The 20,549-nt window shown below is 17.7% G+C and overlaps 6 protein-coding genes across 6 annotated transcripts; 2 read left to right on the top strand and 4 right to left on the bottom strand.

Moving 5' to 3' along the window:
- Positions 1-3,677: 3,677 nt before the first annotated feature.
- PGSY75_0323700 (putative U4/U6.U5 tri-snRNP-associated protein 1) lies at positions 3,678-5,705 on the top strand (the record flags this gene model as incomplete). Its single annotated transcript, XM_018784088.1, has 1 exon — positions 3,678-5,705. The coding sequence occupies one exon, from the start codon at positions 3,678-3,680 to the stop codon at positions 5,703-5,705; it is 2,028 nt and encodes a 675-aa protein (XP_018643671.1).
- Positions 5,706-6,400: 695 nt separating this feature from the next.
- Positions 6,401-8,653, bottom strand: PGSY75_0323600 (hypothetical protein; the record flags this gene model as incomplete). Its single annotated transcript, XM_018784087.1, has 3 exons — positions 6,401-6,529; positions 6,633-6,859; positions 7,000-8,653. 3 exons carry the CDS (start codon positions 8,651-8,653, stop codon positions 6,401-6,403), a joined length of 2,010 nt encoding a protein of 669 aa, XP_018643670.1.
- A 936-nt stretch (positions 8,654-9,589) lies between these two features.
- PGSY75_0323500 (survival motor neuron-like protein) lies at positions 9,590-10,951 on the bottom strand (the record flags this gene model as incomplete). The annotated part of the gene is made up of 4 exons (XM_018784086.1): positions 9,590-10,022; positions 10,099-10,408; positions 10,592-10,760; positions 10,916-10,951. 4 exons carry the CDS (start codon positions 10,949-10,951, stop codon positions 9,590-9,592), a joined length of 948 nt encoding a protein of 315 aa, XP_018643669.1.
- Positions 10,952-13,159: 2,208 nt separating this feature from the next.
- PGSY75_0323400 (Rh5 interacting protein) lies at positions 13,160-16,444 on the top strand (the record flags this gene model as incomplete). Its single annotated transcript, XM_018784085.1, has 1 exon — positions 13,160-16,444. The coding sequence occupies one exon, from the start codon at positions 13,160-13,162 to the stop codon at positions 16,442-16,444; it is 3,285 nt and encodes a 1,094-aa protein (XP_018643668.1).
- A 500-nt stretch (positions 16,445-16,944) lies between these two features.
- PGSY75_0323300 (conserved protein, unknown function) lies at positions 16,945-18,192 on the bottom strand (the record flags this gene model as incomplete). Its single annotated transcript, XM_018784084.1, has 1 exon — positions 16,945-18,192. The coding sequence occupies one exon, from the start codon at positions 18,190-18,192 to the stop codon at positions 16,945-16,947; it is 1,248 nt and encodes a 415-aa protein (XP_018643667.1).
- Positions 18,193-18,882: 690 nt separating this feature from the next.
- PGSY75_0323200 (hypothetical protein) lies at positions 18,883-20,202 on the bottom strand (the record flags this gene model as incomplete). Its single annotated transcript, XM_018784083.1, has 1 exon — positions 18,883-20,202. The coding sequence occupies one exon, from the start codon at positions 20,200-20,202 to the stop codon at positions 18,883-18,885; it is 1,320 nt and encodes a 439-aa protein (XP_018643666.1).
- Between the last annotated feature and the right edge of the window lie 347 nt (positions 20,203-20,549).

Raw genomic sequence — 20,549 nt, 5'->3', positions numbered from 1 at the left:
TATTTTACAAAATGTATATGTAGTAAAATATAAGTATTATTGTGTATCTTCAGATATTTTCACATGTAATTTTAAATGGATACACCTACTTGTATATAAAAGAAAAAACTATAACATAAATAAATATATTCATTTATCTAAAAATAATAAGCAATCAAATATAACACAAAAAAAAAAAAAAAAAAAGAGGAAAGTATAATTATTTTCTGGTTCTATATATTTTTATAAATAAATATACGGGCTTATAGGCAATATTATTATGTTGTAGTATCTTCTACATATATATATATATATATATATATATATATATATATATATATGTTATATTTAAAAAATAAAAAAAAATTATAAATTATTCTCATAAATTTATATATGCAACTAAACACAAATGGGAAAATATATTTCGTATAATTCAAAATACAAATACATACATATATTATATATGTGAAACGTAAAAAATATATAATATGATCTTTTTTATATTGTCCTGGACTCTTTTTATACACATATTCTTATTGTTTTTCTTTAAAAAATATAAAAATTATGTAAATATAATATATATAAAATATTAGTATGGTTTATTATATATATATATTATTTCCAAACAAACTATACACAATATATTAACAAGCTGTTAAAAAAAAAAAAAATTAAAATCTTTATATACATAATCTTATTAATAAATTAACAAATATACATATATGTATAATTTCTTCTTTTTCTTGGTTTCATAATAGTAAACAATATATACATGTATATTTATATTTTTATATATATAATACACAAACCCCTTGTGTATTTTTTCCTTATTTTTTTATTTTATAATTTCAAAAATATAATTTATAAAAATTTCTCTTCAATATATATAATATAATTATTTTTTATTTTTATTTTTATTTTTTTGGTACACTTTAAAAATTTGTATTTGTTTATTTTAATAAGAATATATTGAAATCAGTATATATATGTAATAAACAAATGAAAAATATATAAATGTATTATTTTTATATAAACATATATTTTTAATTGCTCAATATATAACATAATATACATATATATATATTATATGTTCAAAATTTTAATTGCAAAATAAACATGTTTCATTTTTCATTTAAAATATATGTTATATGCATATATAGAAATTAACTATTTCAAATATATATATATATATATATAGTACATATTATGAGATACTAAAAAAATACCTATTTATTATCTTAAATTTCTGTTACATATAATATAATGTGTGTAACACAGGTTTATACAAAGAAAAAAAAAAAAAAAAAATTATTATAAAATATATCAATATATCAATTATGTTACAATAAATTTCATGAAAACATATTATTATCAAATATATGTTCAGTAAAAATTACAAAAAAAAAAAAAAAAAAAAAAAGTATATATTTAAAATAAGGTCAATTAAATAAATTCTCTCATATTCAATAATAATATATATAATTAAGTAAAATTAATTCTTAAACATAGGCATAATTCAAATAAATATAATATATACATATATATATATTTATTTAATACATAGTTATTTTGTTTTTTTTTTTTCTTATGTTTCCTTTATAAGATGAATTACAATTTTTTATTTTCAAAAATGAGACTATATTTTTTATAATAATATTTTTACACACTTTAAAAAAAAAAAAACAAAAAACACAAACAAATTAATCATATAATAAAAAAAAATTAAAATATACATATATTTTAAAAAAACATTTCAGACATTTTTTAAAAGTACATAAAAACAATTTGAGATATTAAAGAAAAAAGAAAAAAAAAAAAAAAATTATATAAAACAAAAAAAAATAGGTGTATATTTACAAATATGAGCTAATCTTACAATTGTTTTTTTTTTTTTTTTTTTTTTTTAAGAATAATATGAGGTATTTCCGTTATTCTGTATATACACGTCATATTTTACTAATTGCTATATATATATATATATATATATATATATATATATATTTATTTATTTATTTTATATGGTAATTAAACATATATCTTTAAAGAATAAATGAATAATATGTGATTCCCCTTATGTATAATATAACTACAATTGCGTATTTTAATTGATCTTAAAAAAAAAATGTGAGACAAAATTGTACATTATATTGTACACGTGTTGTATTTATTTTTACAACAATATATATTATATATATTTATTTATATCATGTGGTTATATTTAAGGCTTATAAATTAAATAAATAGAAAGACACATAAAATATTCAAATATATATATATATATATATATATTTTTATATTAGGGAACTCGAACAATGTAAAAAAAAAAAAATATCAAACGAAAATATGATAATAACCATAAATCCATATAAATGAATTTCAATACTTTTATAATATATATTAATACTTCACATATATAAAAATATTTATATTCATCTTTTATATATCTTAAAAAAAAATCCCTTTGTGGTTGTATTCGTATTTTTAAAAAAAAAAATTATTATGTATCAACACAAAATTTTTTAAATATATAAAAATAATAATTAAAATAACAATTATATTCATAATAATTCTTTTTCCTTTTTTATAATAATTGATATATGGAAAAATATATAAATATATTATAATAGATATAATTTCTTTTATTTTTAATATTAAAATATATATTTCCTTCTCATAAAAAAAAAAAAAAAAAAAATTGAACATAAATGACTTTCCATCTTTTTTTTTCTTTTTTTTTTTGATAAAAAAATTAAATTATTTAAATATTAATATTTCTTTAAATAATAAATTTAAATAATAAAAAAAATATATATATATTATATATATAATAAATATTAATTCTTTCCCTGATAAGGGGAAATTTCATATTATTATATTTTCATTCCCTATACAAAAAAATAATATATATAATATATATATATATATATATATATATATATAATACATATAATTTTTTTATTTTTTTTTCATACATAATATATTATATATATAATATATATATATATATAATAATATATATTAAATATTAATATATAAATTGTACCCATATATTTTTCTGGTTTTTAATATATAAAATTAAATTCATAAAAAAATATTATAATCAATAAAAGAAAAATCGACTTTGAACTTATATTTTAATTGAATGAAAAATATGAAAATATCAATCCTTTTTATTTTTCAAATATAATAGTATATATCATATTTTTTTATTTTTTAATGAAAAAAAAATAAATTAATTAAATAATTCTATAGAAATTTCTTAAAAAATCAAGAAAAATAAAAAAAGGAAAACAATATTTAATTACTCAGTTAAAAAAAATTTATAAAAATTAAAAATATATATATATATATAATAATATATATATATTTTTTAATTTTTGTAAATTTAATAAATATATTGTACCATATAAAAAAAAAAAAAAAAAGAAAAGTCTTGTTCACCTTTTCGATTTATATAAACACTACGAAATTAATAAATTAGCATTATTAAATTATATATAATAAAATTAAATATATAATATATGTTTCATATATATACTAATTTATTTATTTTTAAAAAAATAATATAATATAATGACTTATCATCCATGTATATAATACATAATAGTTACCATTTTAAAATATATTACAAAGAGTAAATTTATTCATATTCAAAAAAAAAAGAAAGAAAAACAGTTATTGTTCATAATAAATTAAAAATGGATGATAAAGTTTGTGAATTAAGCATAGAAGAAACAAATAAGTTAAGAGAAAAGTTAGGTCTGAAAAAATTAAATATAACAAAAGACAATGATAAAAAAAATGAAAACCATGATGATGAAAAAGGGGGTAAAAATAAAAGAAAATATTCTAGTAATAATAAAACTAAGCAAATAGAAAAAGAGGAAGGATTTGAAGAACATGTGCGAGACACAAAAAAGAAAAAGCAAAAAATAAACACTATAAGTGAAGATTATAAAGATGATATAAATGATGTTGAAGCATGGATAAATAAAACAAGAAATTCAATGAACCAAAGACTAGAAAAACATGATGAAATTAAATATAGTGACGATGAAAATGAAGAACAATCATATAACAAGAAAAACAAAAAAAGGAAAAAAAAAAATAGCAATGATAATGAAAATTTTGTTAGTAAAGTTAAAGTAGAACATAAAAACGAAGACATAACAGAGGATATGATCTTGACATTAAAAGATCAAAATATTTTGAGCAGTGATCAAGAAGATTGTTTAATAAATGAAGAATTGAAAAAACAAAATATGAAAAGTTTATTATCCAAAAAAGATGATAATTATTGGACACAAAATTATTATGATCCACTATCATATTATGACGACAATAATAATAATAATAATAATAATAATATAGATGATAATTCATCTATACAAATGCTTCCTAAATATAAAGATGAAAAACACTCATTTGATGTAAGCGTAACTTATGAAAAAACACAGACAAAATATAAACATGAAAAGGATATAGAAAAAAAAAAAAAAAACGAATATAAAAATGAAAATAAAAGTGTCAATAAAAAACAAAGTCATGAAACAAACCATATGGTGCAATTAAAAAAAAGGAAAATTAAAAATATAAATAAAAGAAAAAAAGAGGAAGATGCATGGGATTTTCTATATAATGATAACACAGAAGAAGATAATCAAGAAAGTGATACAACTCATAAAAATAATGAACCCAAGAAAAAAGAAAAAATATTACAACAGAAGCGTGATGAAAAAGATGAACACGAACAAAATGTAGATATACTAAATGATGTTATTAATAAAATAAAAGAAGAACAAATGGATATGGACATAAATTATTTTGATAATCCTTTTAGTGATAACGAAGATGATAAAGAATTATATGAACTCTTACAAAAAGGAAGTAATTTACAAAAACGAAAAAAAGAAAAAAACTATGAAAATGAATTATTAAAATATATTGTTATCAATGAAGATGAAAAAAGTCAAAAAAATAAAAATAATGATAATAATAAGGATAACGATAATGATCATTCTGATGATGATGATGATGATAATAATAATAATAATAATGATTATAATTCCAATAATGTTATTAAACTAACAAATACATCAGAATTTTGTAAAAATATTTCCTTACCACTTGATGTACTAGAAAACGAAAAAAAAGTAAAAAGTAAAAAAAAATCTGCTAACGCACAGGACGTGGATAGCCATTTAAATGATGAATATAATTCATCAAACAAAAACATATTAGAAGAAAATATTAATGAAGATATATTAAAAAATACGATTTTAGAAAATGAAGATGATTATAACGATGATAATTCTTCTGAACTTCATGGAGTATCAGAAATATTTAATGAAGTTAAACTGGATGAAGGTTTATTTGGTGCATTAGAATATTTAAAAACAAAAGGTGAATTAAATATGGAAGATAAAATTTATAGAAATCCTGAAAACAAACCATTACATATGTCCACAGATAAAGATGATATTAAACTAGATTATAAAAATGAATTTGGTAAGGTTATGACACCAAAAGAATCCTTCAGATATATATCATGGATTTTTCATGGAAAAAAACAAGGAAAAAATAAATTAGAAAAAAAAATCAAGAGATTAGAAATTGAAAGAAGATTCAAAGAAAACCCAATAGACTCATTACCTACATTAAATGTTTTGAAGAAATATCAGCAGATGCAAAAGAAATCATACTTTACCTTATCAAATAATAATTAAAAATAAAATATAAAATGATGATAAATATATATATATATATATATATTTATGAATAAGTTATTTGTGCACACATGGTTATTTTTATACTTATGTGTACATGACATTCTCTTTTCTGTTCTTTTTTTTTATGTGGTATTTAATTATAATATATATATATATATATATATATATATATATATATATATATATGTTTGTTTTATTATTATTATTTTTTTTTTTTTTGTGATATATTGTTAATACTATAATGTGTTACATTTTCATATATTCATTTACCATGCTTTTATATATAAATGTTTCTCTTTTTGTAGAAACAAAATTATATCTTATATATGACTGTACATATTTTGTACATAACTTAATATATATATATATATATATTAATTTCCCATTTAATTTTTTTCTTAATTTGTTTTTTTTTTTTGTTGTGTGTATGAAAATTCAATATATTTTATAATGAATCTCAAAACTATTATATTAAAAATAAAAAATTTAAAGACAAATAGCTAATGTTTTAAAATCACTAAAAAAAATAAATATTAATAAATAAATGAATAAATGTATACATAAAAAAAAAAAAAAAAAACAAAACAAAACAAAAGCTTAATTAATAGTCACATTTATATATATATATATATATATTATATATGAGAACAAAAAAAATATAATAACTTTCCTTTCCATTTTTTTCTTCGAATTTATGCTTTCTTTCTCTTTTCTTGAATATATTTATTAAGTTTTTCATTAAACTTTTTACATATAGCTATTTGTTCAAACAAATGAATCAATAATGGCTTTCCCATAATCAAGACACTATTATATTCTTCCTAAATAAATAAAACCATATATAATTAAATATATATATATAATCAATATGGTAAGTCATACTCATTTATTATTTTTTTTTTTTTTTTATATTTTATTGTTTACTTGCTTTGCTTGAATTTCATCCTTTATTCTTGATAAATTCTCTAAAATATTATTCCTTTTATTTTCTTCAGGAATATAAGATGTATAAAATAAGTTTAGTAAATAATTAATTTTTATATGATATTCTTTTACAATATCAAGAATGTGTTGTTCATATTCAATAGTTCCTATTAACAAGGATTGGTTGCTTTGGCATCTCTTCGTATTTAGAACAAATAAAACCCTCCCTAGAAAAAAAAAAAATAATAAAATAACACATACATATATAAAATATATATATATATATATATATATATATATGTGTGTGTGTGTTTGTGCGTATTGTTCCGTTCTATATTTTGTTTCAATTTATTATTTTAATAATTACCTATGTTATACAAATCTGCGTAATTTTTTTTAGTTGTATGCTTATTTGCCCTTAAATCGTCCATAAATTTATCAAAATGATCATTCACATATTTCTCATTTTGTGATATTTCCTCTTTTAAACTTTCCTCATCACATATATTTGTTTTTATTTTTTCCAAGTTAAACTGTTGTGCTTTTTTTTCATCCAAAATATTTAAATCAGTGTCATCAATTTTTTCTTTTAAATCATTATAAAATTTATCCAGAGTATACTTATTATCTTTTATCATACCTATACAATAATTATTAAATTTATTAATTAATAGATTATAAGAATTATTATAATTTTTGATTAATTTTTCATTAGTAAATACTCCAAAACCTTCTATATTTTCTTCATTAAAATAATAATTATTTTTAAATAAAAAATTTTTTTTATTTGATGATTTATGTGTTAAATATTCTTTTAATATACATTTCTCTAATGTTCCTTTAATATCTTGATTTAAATTTTCTAAATTATATGATAAAGATTCAAATAATTTATCTTCTTTAATATTTAACACTTGTTTATTTGACATTGGATCTTTTTCATTTTTATCATAAAAAAATAAATGACTATATTTATTGTTAAATAAAAAAAACCAAAATTTACTATCACTTAATATATTATTTTCAATATAATAATCATATAACTTTTTTAATTCTTTATTTTCACTTAAAATTAATCTTCTTAATTCATTATTTATTTCAACACTCTTAGACAATTTCTGTTCTTCTGATATATATATAGGTTCTTTTAATATATTCATATCTTCACAACAAGAAATATTTTTATATTCATATAACTGATTTTTATGTAATTTATAAAATTCTTCTTCATTTAATATATTATTTTCAATACACATATCATATAATTTTTTAAAATCTCTATCAGCCTCAAACATTCTATTTAAAGAATTATAAAAATCATTAACATTATCATTATCATCACTTAAATTATTCTCACTACTATCAACTTCATTATTATTACTATCATCTTCTATAATTATATCATTTGTATCTAATTCTCCTTTTTTCCTTCTTTTCATTTTTTTCTCATTTTCTTTTAACAATTCATGAGATGGTAAAACATTTAACACCTCATCACCTGTTATTTTATTTATATTAAAATTATCATGTTCATTTAATAATTCATTAATATTATTCTTATCTATTTTGTTATTATCATTACCATCTTCATTTGTTTCATATATCCTATATTCATTTTTTATTAAATTTAAATTAAAGTCCACAAATAAATGATTTCTTAAATTATCTTTATTTAAAGAATTTATCATATCACTAATATCATTATAATTCTTCTCATTAAAAAATTCAAAAATATAAGAATCTGTACTATTATAATCATGAAAACAAAAATTATTTTTTCTATCCGTTCTGGCAAAAGTAAAACGAATTTTATTTTTTTTCTTCGATTTTTCAGTTTTCTTCCAACTAAATACGCAAATCTTCAAATCTATATCATTCATTAAAAATAACGAATTATTTTCATCTTTTTCCTTTTTAGTTGTCTCTGATATATATATCAGAAATCTATTTGTTATATACATATTCCCCTTCACATTGTTGTATAATACTTCGAATGAATCTAACACCTTCTCTTCTTCCATTAGATATTAACAGTATCATAATGATGCAAAATATAAATATATTATATATATATATATATATATATTATAATAAATATATAACTTTATAACAAATAAAAAACATATAAATTAATATATTCAAATTATAATATTATATCATCATCATTCTGTTATTTTTAAAATATTCATAAAATATTACTTATTTTTATTATTCAAAAATTATTATATATATATATATATATATTATATTATATTATATTATTTTTTTTTTTTTTTTTTTTTTTTTTTTCTATTAAAATTTTTCCAAAATGAAATAATATTTTATAAGCAAATCACAAATAAATATTAAAAGGAAATATATTTATAAATTTTTTATTTTATTTAAAATTTTTTTTGATGTATGAGAACTCATATATAATAATATATATAATATAGTTAAATACATATTGTTCTTATCTATATCCCTATAATAATACATACATTCCATGTTTTAATAAAAAACCCTTACTACAAATTTTAAATTTAAATATTATATTATATATATATATATATTTTTTATCTCTTCGGAAGATATGAAAATATTTAGTTAAAATATTATATTAAAAATAAAAAAAAAAAAAAGGAAAAGAAATATGTAGGAAAAAAATATTCATATAATATTTTCAAAAAATAAAAAAAAATTCAAATTATTTAATTTATATATTTATAAATAAGTGTGTATTCTATAATGTACTACAAAAAATATATAAAATAAATATATACATATATATATATTTATATATATAATTATATAGTCCTTTCATTTTGGTAATATTCAAAAATAATAATATCCTAAATAAATTCATATACATATAAAAACAAAAAAAAAAATTAAAAAATATATCAAATAGAATTTCATTTATGTATTCTCTTTCTTCCTATATTCTTTATTTTATTTATATTTTTTCTTTTTTATGCTTATTCCTCGTTATCATTGTAATCAAATTTTCTCCTAATATTAAAATTAGTCTGATTATTCTTATTTTCAATATTTTCAACCCTTTTAGTTGATACTAAAAGATGTTTACTTTTACTTATAGCCTTTTCATGAAAAGATCTCCATTGTTTTGATTTATTAGAAAATTCCTTATCCATAATTTCATCTTTTTGTTTTTTTTTCAAAGCAATTCTTTTTTTCTTTTTTGCCATTTTTACTTTTAAGGAATCACCTTCTTTAATTATTAAATTCTCTGGTAATTTATAACCTGCTGGTGTGATAATTTCTTTGATCTTTTTTTTTTTCTTTATTCGTACTTGATCTGTATTAACATATTCACTATTATTATATCCAATGTATGTAATTAAAAAAGAATCTCCTTTATATTTGGAAATTATACAATCGTACCACTGCCTATAATAAAAATAAATATATAAATATATAAATATATATATATATATGTCTGTTTATTAATTGCCTCTTTTCTTACCCATCCTTTTTATATAAAGCTTGGAATTGATTATTCTCTTTTAATGCTGACTCATTTAAAACTTCATTTAATTGAACATAATTTGGAGGTATCATAATTCTATCATTAGTTTCAAATATATGTATTAACAATTGCTCTATATTATTTTGCATTACTACATTTTCTATTAATCCATAAACCATTTTATTTTCATAATTAAGACTACAAGTCCTTCCGATAAATTTATTTGATTCTTTTATATGTTCATGAATATCTGGTGCTACTTCTCCACTTCTTTCTAATTCTTTATTTTCGTCATTTTCTAATTCATCTACGATATAAAATTATATATATATATATATATATATATATATATTATAATGCACATAAAATGTATACATAAATACATACATATATATATATATATATATATATATATATTAAAACAAAGTTACAAAAATATAATTTTATTATCTTTTAATATTCATATTTAATTTATAATTTTCCTTCTTACTTTGCTTTTTATATTTAATTAAATCACGTGTTAAATTTATAACTTCAATCATATCACCCTCTAATTTTTTCAAATTCTTTATCTGCTCATTTTCCTCATCTGGCTTTTCATACTTTTTTATTTCATCTCTTACTAGTGCCAACTGCTTCTCATATTCTTCAATTTTCTCCTATAAAAAAAATAAAATAAAAAAATAACAAAATAAAAAAATAACAAAATATATATATATATATATATATATTTTATATTTTATGTTCATTATTTTTACACAACATTTATTCTTATATTTCTATTTTATATAAAATGTCCATCTTCTTAACTTACCTCTAAACCTTCTAATGTTTCATTAAATTCGTCCATTTTTTAAAATCAAAAAAACAAATAAAAAATTAAAAACATAAAAAATTAAAGTTAACAAGAAAAAATATCATATAATTAAAATGTTCAAATATTCCTTCTCAGCATATTTTATACAACAATATATATTATTTTATTAAATATAATTTTTCTGTATTATATATATATATATATATATTTCTTGTATTATGTATATATAATAATATATTTTTTTTTTCTCCCCCCCTTTTAATTTATTAATAAAAAAAAAATTCTATAAATATTAAAATTATAATTTATTCTTTATTCCATAAAAAATTTTTAGAAAATTAATAAAAAGAAAAAATATAATATATATATTTATTATATATATAATATGAATTAAACGTGATTTTTTTTTTTTTTAGGTATAGAAATGCATAATTATTTATATTGAAAGGTAAATATTAATATAGTATACATTTTAAATATATATAATTTAAGGCAACCCAAAAAAAGGAACCCATAAAAAAAAAGTTATATATATATATATATATGTATAATAACATGTAAATTTTATCAAAACCATATATATAAAATATATTGTCATATTCTTTCTTTCTTTTTTTTATGTTTAAAATGTTTTGTTTGTTATATATTTGTTATATTTAGTTATATTTCTTTAAATTTAAAATTCTGATATATAAAAGAATTTTCAATAAAGCAGTTCATATTATTTAAACAAAGGAAATATTATCATATATCTACGTTTTGATAAAAGTCAGACATTTTATATAATTATATTTTCTCTAAAATGGTTAAAAATATAAAAACTTTTTTAATTAAACCTTTATATATATTATTATATATAGAGATAGACTATTTTATAAACTATATATGTACATTCATATATATATATATATAACAAAATTTTCTTTGTCATGTCAAATGATACCTGCTTATAATTCAACTAGGAACAATAATTAAGATTATATATATATATATATTTAATACAATGTTAATATGTATTATTTAAATATATGGAACATTATAATACCATGTTAGAATTACATAAAAAATGTTCCAACATTTTAATTTTTCTACAAATAAAGAAAAACAATTAATCTAAAAATTTTTTAATTTTCCTCCCAATATTAAATGAAATATATACTTTTATATAAATTTACACATCTTCATTTTAAAAAAAAATATATATATAAATAATATATATTATTTTTTATGTGTAAAAAAAAAAAAATAAAATAATAATTTTTTCTTTAATTTAAAACACATTTTTTAACATGCATATATAATAAAATGAATTACCAACTGTGATTCAGACTTTTTGTAATATAAGGGAAACCATGAAAAGTTTTATTGATATATAAAAAAAAAAAGTTAAAAAATTTTACTTCTAAAAAAAAAAAAATATATAATAAAATACATTTGGATATTATATAAATAAACAAATAAATATATATATATATATATATATATATATGTTTTTTATTTTTTTTATTTTATTTTTTTTTTTTTTAATTTCTAAAACCTAAAAAGTAAAAAGAACCATGCTACCTTAATATTAACTGTACAACGGTAACCTTTTTTCTATATTAAAAAAAAAAAAACTAAATATTAAAATATATATATATATATATATATATTTTTTTTTTTTTTTTTTTTTTTGAATTTTTCTTTGAGAGAGTATTAATATATTCATTTATATTTATTTGATATTAATTTTTTTTTTTTTTTTTTTTTTACTTTCTACATTTAATTTTTCCATATAATATTTTTATTTAATGTTTAAAAAAATTATCCATGGAAAGACCTCATATATTTTTTTTTAATAGAATAAATCTAAACTTATTAAATGATATGTTTAATGGAGGTTGTAGAATTAATTTTAAAAAATAGTATAAACATATAAATATAAATATATATATATATATATTTATATATTTATATTCATATTTATATATTACCATGCTTCGATAGTACATAGAAAGGGGACTTATAACCACAACCAAAAAATTAAATATAATAAAAATGTGTATACATATATTTTATATATATATTATAAAATGAACACATAAAATTTTTTTATTATGAAAAAAAAAAGAACATAGATAAATTTTTCAAAAATTATAAAAAACATATACATATATATTTATATATATTTGTTCATCAATGCTGATTATGTAATTGAATAAATAAATTTTTTTTCAAAAAAAAAAAAAAAAAAAAAAAAAAATGTTCAGAATTTTTTTTACACTTCTTATAATAGTATTAATCAAGAAAACATCGACAATTGATTTAATAGACGGAATTTTTTATGAAAAAAATGAAATAAATAAATTAACATTTTCTCTTGATCATAGAGTTAGAGATAATTTAAAAACAGATTCGATTTTAAATAATAATGGTGAAAATGATTATGCTTATTTAAATAAATATGTTTATACTATATTAAATCGCAATTCAACAGAAAAAATTAAAACATTCTTTTCTTATAATAAAGACATAAAATCATGTGATTATTTTATATCAAAACAATATAATTCAAATGATAAAAAGAATGAAATATGTTATAAAAAAACATTCTGTGGAGTAGTACTACCAAACAGTGAAGATATAAAAACGAATAAAATAGCAAATGATAAACTTTATTGTGCACATTTCAATTCTACACATATAATTATTTATTACATATCACAACCACTTTTATTAGAACCTAATGTTGTTTATGAAGAAACATTTTTTGAAAAAGGAAAACACGATCAAATTAATTGTCAAGGTATGTATATATCTCTAAGATCTGTTTATGTACATACAGATAATACTATATTACAACAAGAAACTCTTACATATATTAAAAATTTATGTGATGGAAAAAACAATTGTAAATTCAATTTTGATTCAATAAAATATGAAAATAAATCACTTACTAATTATTTATTTTTTATTAATATACAATATCAATGTAAAAGTCCTCTAAACCTACGGAACAATGAAATATGTGATGTAAATAATGAAGATATAAATAAAGCAACATGCAAATATGGTTTTAATAGATTAGAATTATTAACAAATGATTGTGAAGAAAATTATAGATGTACACAAAATATTTGTTCAGTAAATCAATTTTGTGACGGAGAAAATGAAACATGTACATGTAAAACATCATTATTACCATCAGCTAAAAATAATTGTGAATACAACGATTTATGTACTGTTTTAAATTGTCCTGAACATTCCACATGTGAACAAATAAGAAATGGGAAAAAAGCTGAATGTAAATGTGAAAAAGGTAAATATTATTACAATAATAAATGTTATACAAAAAATGATTTAGAACTAGCCATAAAAATCGAACCACATAAAAAAGAAAAATTTTATAAAAATAATTTATATCAAGGGAAAGCATTAAAACCAGAACATATTTTTATGCAATGTGAAAATGGATTCTCTATAGAAGTAATAAATGCATATGTATCTTGTTATAGAGTTTCTTTCAATCTAAACAAAATGAAATATGTTACACAATCATTAAAAAAAATGTGTGATGGTAAAAACAAATGTGCTTATGGAAATACAATAGATACAATAGATGATTTAAATCATGATAATATATGTAGTAATTTTAATACAGTATTTAAATATGATTATATATGTGAATTCACTAATCAAAATATTAATTCAGATAATAATTCACAACTTCATTATAATATACCATCCTTATATAATTTAAATATGCAATCATCATATAATTCAAATATTCGACCAGATATGAATAGATCTAAATTTCGTTTAATATCAAAAAATAATCGTTCCAATCAATATTCTCGTAACAATCTATCCATGATAGAAATACAAAATGAAATATCTTCACATAATGCACATCAATTTGGTATAGATCCATATAGAAATAGTAATAATATAAACAATATGAATATTAAAAAAGTAGAAATTTTCAGAAGTCGTTTTTCAAGTAAATTACAATGTCAAGGGGGACAAATAATTATAGATAAAGCAATATTAAAAGGTGGAGAAGGATGTAATGATTTATCTTTGACTAATTCTTTAAAATCATATTGTAATGATTTATCAGAATGTGATATTGGTTTAATATATCATTTTGATACTTATTGTATAAATGATCAATATCTTTTTGTATCTTATAGTTGCTCCAATTTATGTAGTAAATGTCCAACCAATTCTACATGTTATGGAAATAGATTTAATTATGATTGTTTTTGTGATAATCCTTATATTTCAAAATATGGAAATAAAGTTTGTGAACGTCCAAATGATTGTGAATCTGTTTTGTGTTCACAAAATCAAGTTTGTCAAATTTTACCAAATGATAAATTGATATGTCAATGTGAAGAAGGTTATAAAAATGTTAAAGGTAAATGTGTTGCAGACAATAAATGTGATCTTTTATGTCCATCAAATAAAGTTTGTGCTATTGAAAATGGAAAACAAACATGTAAATGTGCAGAAAGCTTTGTTCTAGAAAATGGTGTATGTATATGTGGTAATGATTATAAAATGGAAGATGGTATTAATTGTATAGCCAAAAATAAATGTAAAAGAAAAGAATATGAAAACATTTGTACAAATCCAAATGAAATGTGTGTTTATAATGAAGAAACTGATATTGTCAAATGTGAATGTAAACAACATTATTATAGATCATCAAGAGGTGAATGTATATTAAATGATTATTGTAAAGATATTAATTGTAAAGAAAATGAAGAATGCTCTATTGTAAACTTTAAACCAGAATGTGTATGTAAAGAAAATCTTAAAAAAAATGATAAAGGTGAATGTGTTTATCAAAATTTCTGTTTAATTAATGAAGGGAATTGTCCAAAAGATTCAAAATGTATTTATAGAGAAAATAAACCACATGAATGTGTATGTAATAAACAAGGACATGTAGCTGTAAATGGAAAATGTGTTCTAGAAGATAAATGTATACATAATAAAAAATGTTCAGAAAATTCTATATGTGTAAATGTAATGAATAAAGAACCAATATGTGTATGTACATATAATTATTATAAAAAAGATGGTGTATGTTTAGTACAAAATCCTTGTCTAAAAGATAATGGAGGATGCTCTAGAAATTCAGAATGTACATTTAAATATAGTAAAATTAATTGTACATGTAAAGAAAATTATAAAAATAAAGATGATTCTTGTGTACCTAACACAAATGATAACGATGAACGTTTTACATTCCAATATAATGATGATGCATCTATTATTCTTGGTTCATGTGGTATTATAGAATTTTCATATATATTTAACCAAATTATTTGGAAAATCAATAACTCAAAAGAATCTTACGTATTTTATTATGATTATCCAAATACAGGTAATATAGAAGTTCAAATTAAAAATCAAAAAATTGACACTATTATATATTTAAAAAAAAAAATAGGAAATAGTATTATCTATGATGATTTCCAAGTGGATCATCAGAAATGTATGTATGAAAATGTATTTTATTATAATAACCGGAATTAGCATATAAACTTTAATTAATACACACATATTTATATATATATATTAATAAATATTTATATCTTTTTATATCAAATTAATACATATTTCTTCTTTTTAATTTATACCTTTTTATTTATATTAAAACTATCTTAACATATTATAATAAAAATAGATTTTATTTTATTATTTTTTTTATAATCACAATTATATAAATTTTTATCAAAAAAAAAAAAATATATAAATAAATAAATAAATATATATATATAATATATATATAACAAATAATAAGGAATATCCTTAAATATTTATGTTGCAACAAAAAAAATCAAAAAAAATAAAACATAATCGTATTAAAAAATTTTCATATATTAAAAAAAAGAAAAAAAAGGCAAATACTAATGTAAATACTAATATAAATTGTAATGTTAATATTAATATTTATACTAATTAGGAATAAAATAAAAGGACTACCCCCTTTTGTTAGACATTTATTTTTATTTTTTCTTATCATTCGTCTTTTTTTATAACATTGTGTCTATCACCCATGAATTTTTTTTCCAGTTATCAAAGAAAAAATCTTTCAAAGACTTTTCCCTTTTATAATATTGTATTTCAGTCACATGAACCCCATTTACTATTAAAGGTGTACTTTCCTCCTCACAGATGTTAGAACATTCTTCAGAATAATCAATTAAGATTTCATAATGTAACGTTAAGGGGTTCAATCCTTTAGATACATTTATATAATATATATATGTACTAATATATATATTAATATCTTTTAACATTTTAACAAAATTTATGTATTCCTCATGAATATTCATACTTTTATTATCCATTATTTGATTAGGTGTACAATGAACACTAATTTTCAATTTATGTTGTGATAATTTTTCTAATGCTTTTTTTTCTATATTTATGTTATATATATTTTTATTAAATCCTGGATCTAAGAATATGATAGAATCAACATAAGACCAAAAAAATGGTCCTTCATATGATTCTCGTAATAAAGAAAATAATACACTACATCCTTTACTAAATCCTATTAATACTAATTTGTTTTTTATTATATTTTTAATAAATATATTATTCTTCTTTTCTTTCGAATATATATTTTTTTCCGTCTTCAATTCGTCACCTAAATAATTTGTCAATGGCTTATCACAACAAATATAATTATTATTATTATTATTATGATTATTGCTTATTTTATCGAAATTTTTTTCATTTAGTATATCATTTTTTAAAACCTCATTATTTAATGATAGTAATAAACACAATAAGTGTTTTATACTTTTTGCTTTTATATTACTATTAATGTATTCATTTTTAATAAAAGAGACATTTTTATTATTTATTTTATTTTCCATATTTAATGAATCATAATTCTTTCCCTTCTCCTTATTCTGTTCATATATATTATTATCTAAAGGTATATCACAAGGATTTAAAAAATTAGAATATGTCGCAAAATAATTTGAAAAATTACTAGGAATAATAAACAAAATATAATCATATAAATACCTTTGTGATAGTATCCAAAATAATGCTTCATAACTATAACAATAATTTGTACATTCACATGTTGACTCTGTTTTAAATAATGTATATACTGAATTACTAAAAAAATAAGAATAATCACCAGGAAAAAATATCACATATTTTTTTATATACTCTTTACTTGTTAAAATAGGTTCCCTATACAATATCGTATTATATTTCTCATTATAACCACATATTTTAAAGGTACTAAAACATACAGGCATCTTATATATAACAAATATATTTATATGTTTGATAATTCATTTGTTAATAAGTTAATTCATATATGTTTTTTATATATTTATATGTTAATTTGGTAATATGTTTATTTATTTATTTATTTGTTTATTTATTTGTTTATTTATTTGTTTATTTATTTGTTTATTTATTATTTTTTTTTTTTATTCCTTTAATTAGAACGAAGAAAAAAAAAAAAAAAAAACAATATTCTTGCAATTTATATAATTATACGTTAAATCAATTTTTTAATTTTAAAAAATATAATAACTTTTGTGTGTTTAAAAAACAAAGAAATTCTCTCAAAATAGACAAAAAAAAAAAAAAAAAAAAAAAAAAATATAAATATTAAAAAAAATATATTTATAAATATTATAAATATGTGGGTAATATTTCAAAATAATTTCCCTATTACATGTGTATACAAAAAAATTAAAAAAAAAAATATATAATATATATATATATACATATAACATTATTTTTATTAATAGTTCTTAAAAAATATTAGCCATCAAATTTCATAAAACAAATAATATAAAAACTTTTTATGATCATAAAGATCTACAAATTTGTGTGCATTAAAAAATTATTATATATTCATATATTTATATATTCATTTTGTTTATAACACACACATATATATATATTTTTTTTTGATTTAAAAGAAACCTGTTTTGTTAATTTTCTTTCTTTAATTCAATAACTTCATTATTTAATAATAACTTTGCGTGTAGAAGAAAAAAAGAGGTATCTGAAGAATTTCGAGTAGCTGTCATTTGTATAACACCTTGTTTTTCTTTTACTTGAAAAAATATTTTACTGTTGAGATAATTTTTTTCATGTATCCCTGATATGCTTAATATTTGTACTTGTTTATGTCCTAATATATTATGAAGATGTTCATTATGTAATACAAAATTTTTAACAAAATTTAAACTAGAATATGAATTTTTATATATATAAATCCTTTTAATTGCTAACATAGTAGAAATGAAAAAAGCACATAACATAATTTGAGATAAATTTTTTTGAGTGTCATTTAAAGTCTTTCTTTTATTATCATATTTACAATAATAAGAATTATCTTTAACATTACCATATATAGGATATATTTCATACGCATACCAAGAATTCTTATTAAAAAAACTTCTTATATAAAATAAAAAGGAATTTATAACATTATTATATTCCACATTATTATCATCATCTGTTGAAGGAGGATATATATTATCACCTTGGATGGTATCACTTTGAATGATATCATTTTTTATATTTTTTTTTTTTTTTTTTTTCTTTACTACCATTATATTGTTTATTTTCCAAATAGATCCACTCTTTATTATATCATATATTTTTTCATTCTTACTTTTAATATTATCTGATAGTATTAAATTATTTTCATTAATATTATGCTTCATTTTATCTTCATGTTCATAATTTTCTTTACTTTTTTGATCATCCATTGTACTTGTAACAAATGAAGAAAGAAATAATTTGACTTTTAAAAAATATTTTTTTATATCTTTTTTTATCAAAAATGGATTTTCCAAATATATAGAAATGTCTCGATATTCATCATCATCATCATTATAGTTATCATCATTATAATTATCATCATTATTATTATCATCATTAATATTATCATTATCATTATAATTATTATTATTTTTTTTTTTATTTATCTTTATTGCATTGACATTTAAATATATCTTCTCATCGTTATATGAAAAGATCAGTTCACACTTTGCCCTTTCATTTGAAGAATCGATATTACCCCTTCTTCTTAATAATTTTAAATTATCACCTTTCTTATAATTTATATATATTTTTAAAATATTTATGGAATCATTAATATAACAATGCCTGTGTTCAAAGTTTTTAAAATATTTATAACTGAATAATATGCCACCGTTTATTAATAAAAACCAAGTACTTCCTAAGCAAAAGGCAAAAGGGTTATTCTTATAAAAATTTATTATCCTTCTTTTTATAAACATTTTATAATCTTAATTCGAAGCATATCATTTTTAGTTATCACAAAAAAAAAAAAAAAAAATATATAAATATATATATATATATATATATATATTATTTATGTGTATATGTATGTATTGTGTAAAATTTTGTTTATTTTTTATTAAGATTTATTTCTTTTCATATTCATTTTTTTTACGTACACATATTTAATATATATATATATATTATTATGTCATTCTAATATTTATAAATATTATAACCTCTTAAATAAAAGCATACATACATATATTAAGAGTGATAAATATATTGAACATATATATATATATAACATATTTTATGAAATGTAAAAGGATTTATACTTATATGT

This window comes from Plasmodium gaboni, chromosome 3 (assembly GCF_001602025.1).
Source record: "Plasmodium gaboni strain SY75 chromosome 3, whole genome shotgun sequence".
In the NCBI taxonomy this organism is placed as follows: Eukaryota; Apicomplexa; class Aconoidasida; order Haemosporida; family Plasmodiidae; genus Plasmodium; species Plasmodium gaboni.
Note: the sequence above shows the minus strand (reverse complement) of the source record. Positions and strands in the feature narration are given on the sequence as shown.